We start from the raw sequence: 12,634 nt of genomic DNA on the forward strand, positions 1-12,634 counted from the left end.
CAAGACTAGAGAGCTCATATAGCAGTGGAAATGAGGAATAAATTTATAAGGCTGAGGAGAGAGGCTATGGGGGTGAGGGTGGGGAAGGAAGACCTGAGGGAGAACCAACAGGGGCAAATGATGAGTCTAAGGGATGGCTTTTGAAACGGTACAATGGAAAATGCCACAAAGTCTAAAATCTTTAGAAGCCATTAAGTTCTGGCTGGGCGCGGTGGCTCACGCCTGTAATCCCAGCACTTTGGGAGGCTGAGGTGGGCGGATAACAAGGTCAGGAGATCGAGACCATCCTGGCTAACACAGTGAAACCCCATTTCTACTAAAAATACAAAAAAATAGCCAGGCGTGGTGACGGGCGCCTGTAGACCCAGCTACTCGGGAGGCTGAGGCAGGAGAATGGCGTGAACCCGGAAGGAGGAGCTTGCAATGAGCTGAGATCACGCCATTGCACTCCAGCCTGGGCGACAGGGCAAGACTCCGTCTCAAAAAAAAAAAAAAAAAAAAAAAAAGAAGCCATTAAGCTCTGAAAGAAAGGCGAGCCTTTCCAATTCTAAGGACCATCTCAAAGAGATTAAATTCTTTCCCTTTTCTGAGACAGCTCTGAGCCAAGAAGGTGAAAAGCCAACTAAAGCACTCGGAAGGGGAGATGGGAGGAGCTGTTCTGCTCAGCAGTGCTGCTGAGTGTACCCCTTTATGTAAATGTTGATGAGGCATCCAGCCCAGCAGGCCTGCTCCCTGGGGAAGATGGCTTGAAGGAGGTGAAATGATGCCAGCTTTTGTCCAGGAGGCCTTCTGGCTGGCTGGCACTGCACAAGAAACTAACATGATCTAGGTCTGGGAAGTGACAGACAAGGAGTGCAGAGATTTGGTGTTAGCCCAGCGCACTGTGTGGGGAGTGGGAGGGAAGGGGCTTGTGTGGAGGCAGGGAAGAGGTGGAGTCCTGAAAGAAGCGATTAGGTTCACTCTCAGGTAGTGGGCTGGTATCTTCCTGGACAGAGCTTTCGGCTGCAGCCCCTCTCTTCCCTGTGTTCCCAGTGGGCTCTTTTTCTTTCTTTGACTATTCACTGGTTAAGTCATTCATGCAATAATCACCGACAACCTAATGCATGTTTGGCCCTATGCTAGGGATACTGATAGGCCTTGACCTATACTGATAGGCCTTGACTCTCACAGAGTTCACAGCTTGGTGAGAGAGAGAGAGAAAGAGAGAGACTGAGAGAGAGAGAGAGAGAGAGAGAGAGAGAGATTAGAATACATTGGTCAATATAACATAGTGTTTAGGAGAGACCTTGGAGCCAGATCCGGTTTGAATCTGGACTCCGCCACTTATTAATCGGGTGAGGGTTGGGGGAAAAGGGATGCCGATATGTAATTTAATCTTTCTGAGCTTCAGTTTCCTCATCTGGACATGGTAATACTAGTAATACTTCCTTCCCAGGGTTCTTATGAACCTTAACTAAGATAAGGTTGCAAAGGACTTAGTTCAGTGCCTGGTACATGCTAAATATAAGAAATGGATGGCTCTTTGTTACTCTATCCTGTGGCTTGTCAGAAAGAAAGATAAGACTGGCCATACGAACACCTCTTTGGATACAAAGGGGGCATGAGGCAAGAGCTGAGGACTTGGGAACAAAGGGCCTGGATTTAATTCAGACTGCCACTGGTAAGCTGAGTCACTTAGGGCCGGTCATTCCCCCTCTCCAACTCTTTTCTATCTGTTTAACAGCAACAGCAGTAGCCACCTCCCCACCATCACTACCACCACCATGATCAGGATCATCTTCCCAAATGACTCAGGAAGTGAAGTCCCACTGGGGTCTATGTCCTATGCTCTTCTGGGCCATAAGAATCTGTTCCAACAGTTATGTCATGTGGTTTATCAGGAAGGAAGACCACATGCATGAGGCTGGATTGAAAGAGGAATTTCTGAGATGAGACTGGAAGCCAAGTTGCCAGGAAGCCAGGGAACTGAGTAAACACTTGTATAAAATCTGACTTCACTGTTTCCACAAACCTAACCAACGTGCTGGGGAACTTGTCAGCTCACATTTCAATACAGGGCTGGTTGTTGAGTGCAGGGCATGTTGATTTAAGCTGCTTTCATTAAATCCTGTTCTTGGTGCCAAACAGCAAGACACTCATCTCAGGGAATAGTCAGTGTTCCCTCCTGGGAGGCAGCAGGCAGCAGGGGCCCATCTCTGCCAACCCAGGAACCCAGAACCAATGCTGATGGTGCAAGGATCACTTGGGATTTGTCGTTTGGCCTCCAGCTCCTGATGGGAGGGACTGGGCAGTGTCTGTGCCAGCCCTGCCATGCCAGGCAACAAGCAGCATACGCAAGATGACTAGAGCTACCACTTGTCCAGGGTGTGAGCTGTGCCAGATACTATGAGAACCACTTTGCCCATATTTCCTCACCTAATCCTCACAATGATTCTATAAAGTAATTTTACCTAAGGGAAAATTAAGGGTTAGAGGGTTAAGCCACATGCTGAAGCCATTCAATGAGTGGGGAGCAACTCTTCCCCCAAAAAGCCCAGTGTCTGTTCTGTGCCCTGTAGTTAACTCCCTAAACAGAAAGATAGTTTCTTGGCTTTAGTGAATCCAGGCAAAGAGGCATTCCTTGCTTGGCTTCACTGCAAAAACTCAGTAGTTTTAAAACAGCTTTCACTCAGTGAAAGTGCCCTTGGAAGGGAGGTGGTAGAAAGACATTAAGTGCTTATTCTATGACAGACACTGTTCTACGTCATAGAAAAATGATGTACTTTAATGATTACATAACACGCTGAGGTAGGTACTATTATTATCTCCATTTTTCAGATGAGGAAACTGAAGTCAAGAAAAGTGAAGTTTCTTGCCAAGGTCACACAGTTAACATGTGGCAGAAGCAGGTTGGAACCCAGGCCAGCAGTTCCTGCACAGCAGGGGCTGAGGAGAGAGAACAGTCGAAACGCCCTCATTCTCCTTCAAACCAGTTTCCAGAGGCAAAGTGACAGCTGAGGAGGAACGTGGCCTGTGGGGAGTGCTGGGAAGCAGGCTGCCCCAGCGCGGGGCCAGGCCTTGACTCCCAGTTTCCTCCCTCACCAGCATAGCTCACGCAAGTCACGGCCACTCCTCTAGCCTCATCACAGGAACGGGGGCAATACCGTACCTGTCATCCCAACCTCACAGGGCTGCTGTTGCGCAGGGTGTGTGTTACTGTGTGAAACATCTTAGTGTGCTGTGGGACACTCAACAAACACCAATTGTTTTTACTATTACAATACTTTTATTTATTTTATTTTATTTTATTTTTTGAGACAGAGTCTCGCTCTCTCGCCCAGGCTGGAGTGCAGTGGCGCGATCCTGGCTCACTGCAAGTTCCACCGCCTCCCGGGTTCAAGCCATTCTCCTGCCTCAGCCTCCCTAGAAGCTGGGACCACAGGCGCCTGCCACCACACCCGGCTAATTTTTTTTGTATTTTTAGTAGAGACGGGGTTCCACCGTATTCACCAGGATGGTCTTGATCTGCTGACCTCGTGATCCGCCCGCCTCGGCCTCCCAAAGTGCTGGGATTACAGGCTTGAGCCACCGCACCCGGCCAATACTTTTACAATACTTTTAAAGCTGCCTTTTAAATTCCTGGCCTTGTGGCAATCATGGGACCCTTCCAGTCATTTATAGGCTAGAGATTTAAACACTAGAATCTATATTTCTGAAAGGGATTTCATCTTACGTCTTATTATCAAATGTCTTTGTTAATATCAAGTGCTCTACAATGAGTGTTTCAATCATCATCATAACAAAGCTAACAGGTACTGAGCTCATATAATGCGCCAAATCTTTTTTTCCTTCTTTTTTTTTTTTTTTTGAGACGGAGTCTCACTCTGTTGCCCAGGCTGGAGTGCAGTGGCACGATCTTGGCTCACTGCAACCTCTGCCATCCGGGTTCAACCAATTCTCCTGCCTTAGCCTCCCAAGTAGCTGGGACTACAGGTGCCTGTCATCGCGCCTGGCTAATTTTTGTAGTTTTAGTGGAGACGGGGGTTTCACCATCTTGGCCAGGCTGGTCTTAAACTCCTGACATCACGATCCACTTGCCTCGGCCTCCCAAAGTGCTGGGATCATAGGCATGAGTCACCGTGCCCAGTCTTTCATTTTCTTAAATAATTCTCACTATAACTCCAGAAGGTAGGTACTATCATTATCTCCACTTTATAGGTTCAAAGGGTAAAGTAACTTGCCCAAAATTATAATTAGTAAGTAGCAGGGCCAAGATTTGAACCCAGATCTGTCTGACTCAGGGACTTTCCTCATCACATGGTTCTCTCTTGCCTTTGCACATAAGGACACATATGTGTTTGATACCAGTTATGGGGAGTGGTATAGCCAGGACTGAGGAAAAGGAGATCTCATAATTCTATTCAAAGTCCCTTCTAATAGTTCTGTTGTTTCTGTTTACCGAGCTAACTAAAGAATACTTAGTAATCTCATCCAAAGTTATATCTACCTCCTCAGATGCTGTGGGGTTTCATCAGGGATTAACAGTGCAAGACGCAGTTATATACCTATCATAAATTAGCTTTGTGGCCACATAACCAACAATGCAAGCCAGCATAGCTTTAAGAGGACCATTTACTATATCGCTATAAACAGAGCTATATAAAAAGAATTATTCCTAAGACCCTGCACATCTGTGCTTACAATCATGTCTTTCCACGAGCTTTGCAAACAAGGATAAAAGTCCAATTTAGATTGTGCATTGAACATCAATTCTCTATTCAACAGGGAAAGGTAATTCAAAGTATCCCAAAGGCATGAATGCTGCATGGATCTCATTTCTGCCAAAGGTCTCAACCATCTTTCTTGGTCACAGCCAGAACTGTTAATACACAACATAATGAGCTAATCTGAGCCTCACTTTGTTTAAATAGTGTGGAGCGCAGAGGAAAATGATTTTGAGTAAAAAAGCATAACTGGAGATGCTATCACTTTTTAGCTTTTTGTCCCTGGGCAGGATCACTTAAAATTTTTCCAAGCTTTAGTTTCTTTCTCAGTTTACTTCTCTTCATTTTGTTGCTGTTGTTCCCCTCCCCTTGCCCAGAATGCACACTCTACAAAGGCAGGGACTCTTTGGTCTCTTCATCCTCTCTGACTGGAAGAGTACCTGGTATACTGTAGGTGCTCAGTAAGTATTCACTGGTTAAAGTATTATGTAAATTGGTAAAACATTGATAACTGACACCTTTCTTGTAGGGTTTTTGCGCAGATTGAATGAGAGATTAGATGTGACCATAACCCGCTATACACCAGTACTGTGCTAGGTGACTCATGTATGTTCCTATGTAATCCTCACGTTGAAAGATCCTGTAAATCATAGTGTTTTCAAACAGAAGGGTGCCGACATAATTATCCTTTGTACCTTATATGTACAAACCCTGTGATGAACCAAATGCCACAATCAAGAACACAGTCAATCATGTGTTCATGCGTTCATTCATTGCTATTTATTGAGCAGGTGCTGTGGGTCAGGCCATGCTGAGTCCTGGGGCTCCGAAGGTGAACAAGGCATGTTTGCTACCCTCACGGAGCTTGGCGACTAACAGAGCATTTGGCTAGAAGGGCAGGTGGGGGCCAGATCCCAAAGAACCCTAAACACTACACTGAGTTTGGACTTCATTCTGAGAAATGGGTGAAACCAAAGGGTTTGATGGCTGGGACATGCATCCTATAAAGCCCACCCCGACAGAGCTTACCTAGGAACACTTTTCCTATGGCCTTGCCTCCAGGGATAATGTCTTAGCATGAGATGAGATTTCAGTGAAACACATCTATAATTATAAGTTCCATTGTTAAGGGGTAGTTTGGAATCTCAGGGCCACTACTATGGAAGGAATGATGTAAGGATGTAATTTTTGAATCCTCTCTTTAAGAGTAGAGGTGTTGAAGGCTAGAATTCAGAGAAAGAAGAATAGCACTCAGAGGCATGGGGAATGCATTGCTACGTGATTGGGAACAGTTACGTCCCTGATCAGGACTGAATGGTGACCATGTCACTGTGGAAATCCCCTGCCTCTACCCATGCTTCTTCTCCCCAGCCTCCCCACCCCACCCCTCATTCCTCCCAACCCCCACTCCTCCTCCACCCACCCTTCATCCCCCTGCATTTACCGATAGAACAGTCGTGTCCAGTCCAGCTTGGGTCACAGCTGCAAAGCCCGGTGTCCGGGAGGAAGGTTCCGTGACCTGAACATTGGTCCAAGCATGTGGCCCTGGGGGTCTCGCAGTTGGTGCCTCCCCATCCCACAGAGCAGTGGCATTCACCTCTCACGCAGACACCCCGGCCTGAACATGTGGGGTCCATGCAGTCCACTGTGAGATGGAGGAAGGAGAACATAGGTAAGCATCTGACCAGCAAAGGTGAGGCTTCTTTAAGCAAACTACTTAGCTTTGTGACCAAGGGGCTTCACACATTCTGGTAGAAGGATGCAGAGGCCCCTTAGTAAGGTGAGAGCAGTACTGTGGCAAATAGCAGACCTGGCTTCTCAACTCCACCCAGGTAGAAATCCCTATCTCTTCATTTGTGGGGAGGACACAGTAAGAAACGTGCCTCAAGCATTAGCATAGTACTTTATGTCTACTAGACTCTGTTTCATTCACTTCTGAATCTCTACCTCCTAGAACAGTACCTAGCATACAGGAGGTGTTTAATAAATCTTCATAGAACAAACTTTTATTATCACTTCATAACGTGGGCTTATTTATGTGAGCATGATACTAAAATAGATTTCCTTAATTTAAATGAGAATTTATTTTGAAATTTAATTCCATTAGATTTTATCATCTTCCCCGAATTCTTGAGATTGATATGAACTTCACTTTCCTGGCCAGGTATGGTGACTCACACCTGTAATCCAGCACTTTGGGAGGCTGGGGTGGGAGGATTGCTTGAGGCCAGGGGTTTGAGACCAGCCTGGGCAACACAGTGAGATCCTGTCTTTACAAAAAAAAAAAAAAAAAAAAATTAGCTAGACATGGTGGCACATGCCTGTAGTCCCAGCAACTTGGGAGACCGAGGCAGGAAGATTGCTTGAGCCCAGGAGGTCAAGGCTGCAATGAGCTATGATTGTGCCACTGCACTCCAGCCTGGGCAGTGGAACAAGACTCTGTCTCTAAAAAACAAACAAGCAAAACGATAATAAAAAACTTCACTTTCTTGAGGGCAAATACTTCAATATGTGCTGACTTTGCGCAGCTTCTCCTCACGTGATAGGTGAGTCACATAGTGGTGGCTCACAGCCAGGCAGCCCTTTAGTGCTCCCAGGGCCCAGGGTCAAAGTGGTCTTAAGAGACCAACAGAGAAAGAGGGAAAAGAGAGATACATTGTGGGTTATCTGCTCTGTGCTTACACTCTAAGCACTTTATATACACTCTCAGATTCAGTTATCTCAGTAACCCAGTGAGATACAGATGAGAAAACTGAGGCTCTGAGAGGTAAATAATTTATGCCAGATCACACAGCTAAACTCTGCCAGAGAGGAATTCTTTTCCTGATTTCTAAAACTGTGGTAAAATACACATAACTTAAAATTTACCACCTTAGCCACTGTTAAGTGTACAAGTCAGTGGTGTTAAGGACGTGGATACTAGAGGGCAACCATCACCACTGTCTCCAGAACTCTTTTTATCTCGCAAAACTGAAACTCTGCACCCATTAAACAACTTCCCATTTCCCCCTTCCCTCAGCCCTCGACAACCACCATTCTATTTTCTATCTCTATGAATTTGACTACCCTAGGTACTTAATGTAAGTGGAATCATCCAGTATTCATCTTTTTGTGATGGCTTATTTCACTTGGCAAAATGCCCTCAAGGTTCACTCATGTTGTGGTATGGCCAGAACTTCCTTCCTTTTTAAGGCTGAATAATATTCCATTATATGTTCATACCTCATTTTGTTTGTCCATTCATATGTCAATAGAAATTCAGGTTGCTTCCACCTTTTGGCTATTATAAATAGGTTGCTATGAACACGGGTGTACAAATATCTCTTTGGGACTCTGCTTTCAATTCATTTGAGTATATGCCCAGAAATGAAATTGCTGGATCATATGGTAAATTCTATTTTTGATTTTTTGAGGAACCATCACGCTGTTTTCCATAGTGGTTCTACCATTTTACATTCCCACCAGCAGTGCACAAGGGTTCCAATTACTCCACATCCAGAGAAGAATCTGAAGCTCTGTCTGATCTTGAGGCTAATATTTCTATCAGGGGTTGACTTTCCCTAATCAAAGCTTTAGTTACGGGGCTACAACAACATTAACAGAGACCTCTGATCTTCTGCAAAGCACTGCACGGAAAAGGAGAAGAGTACTGAGAATTAACTGAAGTGGCTCCAGTTCATATGGAAAGTGCAATAGGTGGCAGAGAGACGACAGCATTGGTAAAGGAGGTCGATTCATGTTTTTTCACTACCAAAAAGTTGTCAGGTCTGTCTTTCTCTTTAGGGAGGTAGGGATTCTATTCATTTTGTAATTGTGAGGGGACGGTGGTATCCTAGGGAGGAGGGGCAACATGTAGCTGTTGGAGAAAGGGTGCTGATGGCACTGTGATGAGCATGGTCAGGCCCCTCCTAATAGGAACTCACGAGGGAGCCCTAAGCTGCAGAAGAAAAAGCTCTCCATTTGGCCTCTGAGGACCTAGGTTCAAGGGTCAAGGGACAAAATGTACTGGTTCTAGGTCCATGGTCCAATTACATAACTGCTCTGTGCTTCCCATCTATAAAGCAGGTATGGTAAAGATACTGACTACTGACTTCTCAGGTTGCTACGAGGAGCAAATGACGTTATGATTTCAAAGGACTGTATAAACTTTTGCAAAGAAGTTATCTTCTCATCCTATCAGGACATTCAGTAGCATAGCTTGGGGCAAACTGTGGTCAGAGCTCATTTATAATTCAGACATCCTTTAAATGTATTTATTAATTATATTTTATAACCCAGTATATTTGATTTTTACATAAAAGACTGGGAAACCCAGGCTGGGTATATAAGAGTCACAGATACAAATGGGCAAAAACTTTATAAGTGGCAATATTCTGGGAACATTTATTTTGAGAACTAGCTTATTAAGAAAGTTATTTTGCTCTTTAGGGTCTTAAAGGTGTTCAACCTAATAACCTAAATGATAAATAAGATGATCAGGGTTCAGGAGTGATTATTTGGTAATAACACAGTAATGATCACAATAACAATTAGCATTAATTTATTCCCTCTTCTGTGCCATATTTTGCTATTAAGCATTTTATAGACATTATCTCATTTAATCCTAACAATGTAAGTATGAGGTAGCTACTTTTATTATGTTCATTTGATAGATGAGGAAACAGAAAGCACAGAGAGGTTAAATAACTTGCCCAAGATCACACAGTAGTATGGCAAATGGAAGAATTTAAATTTGAATCACCCTTTCCTGGTTAGGCCTCTTGCCATTTCCCCTTACAATCTTACTGGTTCAGAAATACATGCATGCATATATACTTATATAAACACAAAAAATGTCTTAAAAATAGAAATCAAAACAAGAAAAGAAATAGAGCAATGTGGAGGATTAATGAAGTCAAATGAAGGCAAAGAATCTCTTCTCCTGCAGTCTCTGGACTCCATTCAAAAATGGTTAGAGCATGACCTGTTGGAATTCCTGATAATTAAAAATAATAAATGTAATAATAGCAATAAATTCTCATGACCTGCCTCAGATCTTGGAACCTCAGAAGGATTATTCTGGCCCATTAGGCTTCTATGACAATCCCCTAGACCCAGAGAGCTTTCCAATTTGACAGGAAACAACTCAGCAATTCCTATCCTGAGGCCAATAAAGGTATTTCCTTTTCTGTAAGTGCCTGAACCTCAACTTTGGGTTGAAACTGTCTCTGAGAATCCCAGGGCACGCTTGAGGTCGAACCTATAAATCTCCATCATTAGCAAGCAGGCTGGGAGGGTGCCAAGTTCAGCAAGAGGCTCTGGGTGGCACAGGCCTGTGCTTCCTTAGATGTAATGAGTCTCAGGAAAGACCCAGGAATCAGCAAAGTGAATCCTACACTCCCAGCAGATGGTCCAGGCAGAGAACAAAGATCAGAAGGAACTGATGAGAGGCTACCTCCAGACAATTAATCTGTGCTTCTGAAGGTCAACTGGGCCAAGTGATTGTGGAGCGGGAGGGAAGTTTTAAGGAAGACTGCATCTCAGGAGGGACGGCAGCTCCCGGAAATCGGGCTGAATCAGTGGAGGTTCCTGCTGGGGCTGGGTAGACGTCGTCCCTGTGCTCTACTGATCCTACAGGGCCAGTATCTATGCCACAATCATGCTCTGCCAAAGAGGTGGTAGGTAGACTCTGCCTCTGCCTTTGCATTCTGGAGCCTCTGGGGTGGTGATTAAAGTTGACTTCTTCCCATCACACTGGGACAACTTCAGGAACAACAGTGATTTCCCAAGGAGCTGTGTGCAAAGTGGGGAGAAGCGGCCAGCTTGGGGTGGAAAGGAGCTGTGATGAAGGAGTACGAGCAGTGGTTAGGGAGGTGAACTGGCCTTTGTCTGGAAGACAGCCTAACTGAGTTTCCACTTAGAGATGTGCCAAACAGTTGTTTTTTCCCCTTGCAGAGCTTGCCATTCAAGACAAAATTTCTGGCAGAAGCATAGCCCATTAACAAATGATGAGGCCTGCATGACCAGGCTGCAGACACAGGTCTTTCCCCCAAAACATGCCACGCTTCAGTGACCACACAAGCTATTAGACGCTCTGCAGGACCAAAAACATAGGGTCTCACTTTTCACTGTGAAAGGTCTAGGTTTTTTCTTTTCTGCTCCTCCCCCAACTCCTTCCCAGTGTCCTACTGGCTCCGTTCAAGCTTTAAAAAGTATGGGGCAATAAACTTCAGAAGAAGGAATGGGGAGAAAAAAAGTGAGCTTGTTAGCTGATGTTTTATAAACACAGTGAAACCCGTAGCACAGAGCAGACGGAGGAGGGGAAGAGAATGGTCGAGGACAAAGGCCCCGAGAAAACCCCGTTATAAACACAAGGACAACGCAGTGAAGCTTCACCAGAGAAACAGAAATAATAATGGGAATCAGTACCAGATGGCCCTCCTCAGAAAAGAAAGCAGGGGTGAGAACATTTCTTTTCAAACAGATAATGTAAATCAAAGTTCCCAAACATTTTTTTCTCTCTTATAAATAACGCTGCAGCTCTGGGGCGCTGCGCGACGCCAGATCATCTGGGAAAGGACAACTGCCTTCTCCTGGCCCACACAACATGGGTGGGATTGGAGGCAGCTCACAGTTTCAAGAGGAATCTCCTCTTTATTTCTCTTTCCTTCTCAGGGTCTTCACCTCAAGTGACTCAAATAAAAAGGGACAGCAGATGAAGGTCACCATTCTCTGGCTAAGAAGGCCCAGTTCCTTTGTTCCAGGGGTTGGCGTTCCTTCTCTGTCAGACAGCCCAAAGTAATCCCCATCAAAGTTAACAGGTCTGAATCAGGACTTCCAGCCACGCTTGAGGTTTATATACAGCTTGTCTCAGAGAGGCGATGCTTTTCAGACACTAATCTCTTCTTGTTCCCCACTCTTTGAAAATGGGCCTGTTAACATTCTGTTTTATTTTTAGAGCAAATGATGCCTGGGAGGGGCTCTCTGTTAAGCAGTAAATGGTTTAGAAGATCAGCTCTCCTTGGAGCCTCTTCTAGCCACTGGGGAAGGTGCCAGGGTGCTAGATGGCAGAGAATGGGAGGTAATGACAGGCGCACAGCATCATCCATCCGTTTCAAACGGGAAATTCCAACCATTTCAAAAGACCTTGGATGAAGTGACTGGGGTGAAACAGGAAATGTGCTTCAATTGTCCCCAGAATAATACTAATAACATAAGAGCTCACATTTATGGAGCGTTTACTATGTGTCAGACACTGAGCTAAGTGCTTTACATGGGTCATTTAATTCAATCCTCACAATGGCCCTCAGAGGAAGGCATTCCCATTTTATAGACAAGGGAACTGAGGCTAGTTAGTGGCAGGGCCAGGATGCAAACCTATATCTGATTCCAGAGTGTGCACTTTTAACAGCTACTTTACATTGCTTGCGAATAAGGCTCTTCCTCTCAGCTGGAAACACCATGCAGTCAAGAAGGAAGAGTCCTGGATTTGAAGTGAGACCTGGGCTGAATCCCAATTCTGCCATTAGTCAGTTCTATGACCCTGGGCAAGTCACTGCCCTTCCCTGGGCCTCAGTTTCTTCATTTGTGAAATAGAAATTTTCATTTATTTCACCTGGTTGGATTTTCTAGTAAAGAACAGATGTTAATGTTAAATCAACAGTTCACTTTTCTAGCCTCAATCTACACAACCATATATTTATTTTATAAAGGAGAGAGGCATGCTCATGGGCCCTGCAGAGCCATACACATGAACACACACACACACACACACACACACACACACGAGTGTGGTGAAAGAGGGCAGAGTTTGGAGGCCTATAATAGAATCACACTTCAGAAATGGAGATTAAAAATGAGCAGATGAGCCTAGAGGGGAGTGAAAAGAACTTGGACTACGAAGCCAGAACGACTGGGCTCAAACCCAGCTCTGCCATCTACTAGCCATGTGT

General features: G+C 44.9%; 1 protein-coding gene across 1 annotated transcript in view; it reads right to left on the bottom strand.

The window, feature by feature from the left end:
* TENM4 (teneurin transmembrane protein 4) overlaps positions 1 to 12,634 on the bottom strand; it is a 787,121-nt gene that overhangs the window by 141,716 nt on the left and 632,771 nt on the right. The window contains exon 15 of the mRNA XM_025357209.1: positions 6,148 to 6,348. Coding sequence (XP_025212994.1) covers positions 6,148 to 6,348 — 201 coding nt within the window. The remainder of the gene's footprint in view (positions 1 to 6,147; positions 6,349 to 12,634) is intronic.

Source organism: Theropithecus gelada, chromosome 14 (genome assembly GCF_003255815.1).
Source record: "Theropithecus gelada isolate Dixy chromosome 14, Tgel_1.0, whole genome shotgun sequence".
Lineage (NCBI taxonomy): Eukaryota > Metazoa > Chordata > Mammalia > Primates > Cercopithecidae > Theropithecus > Theropithecus gelada.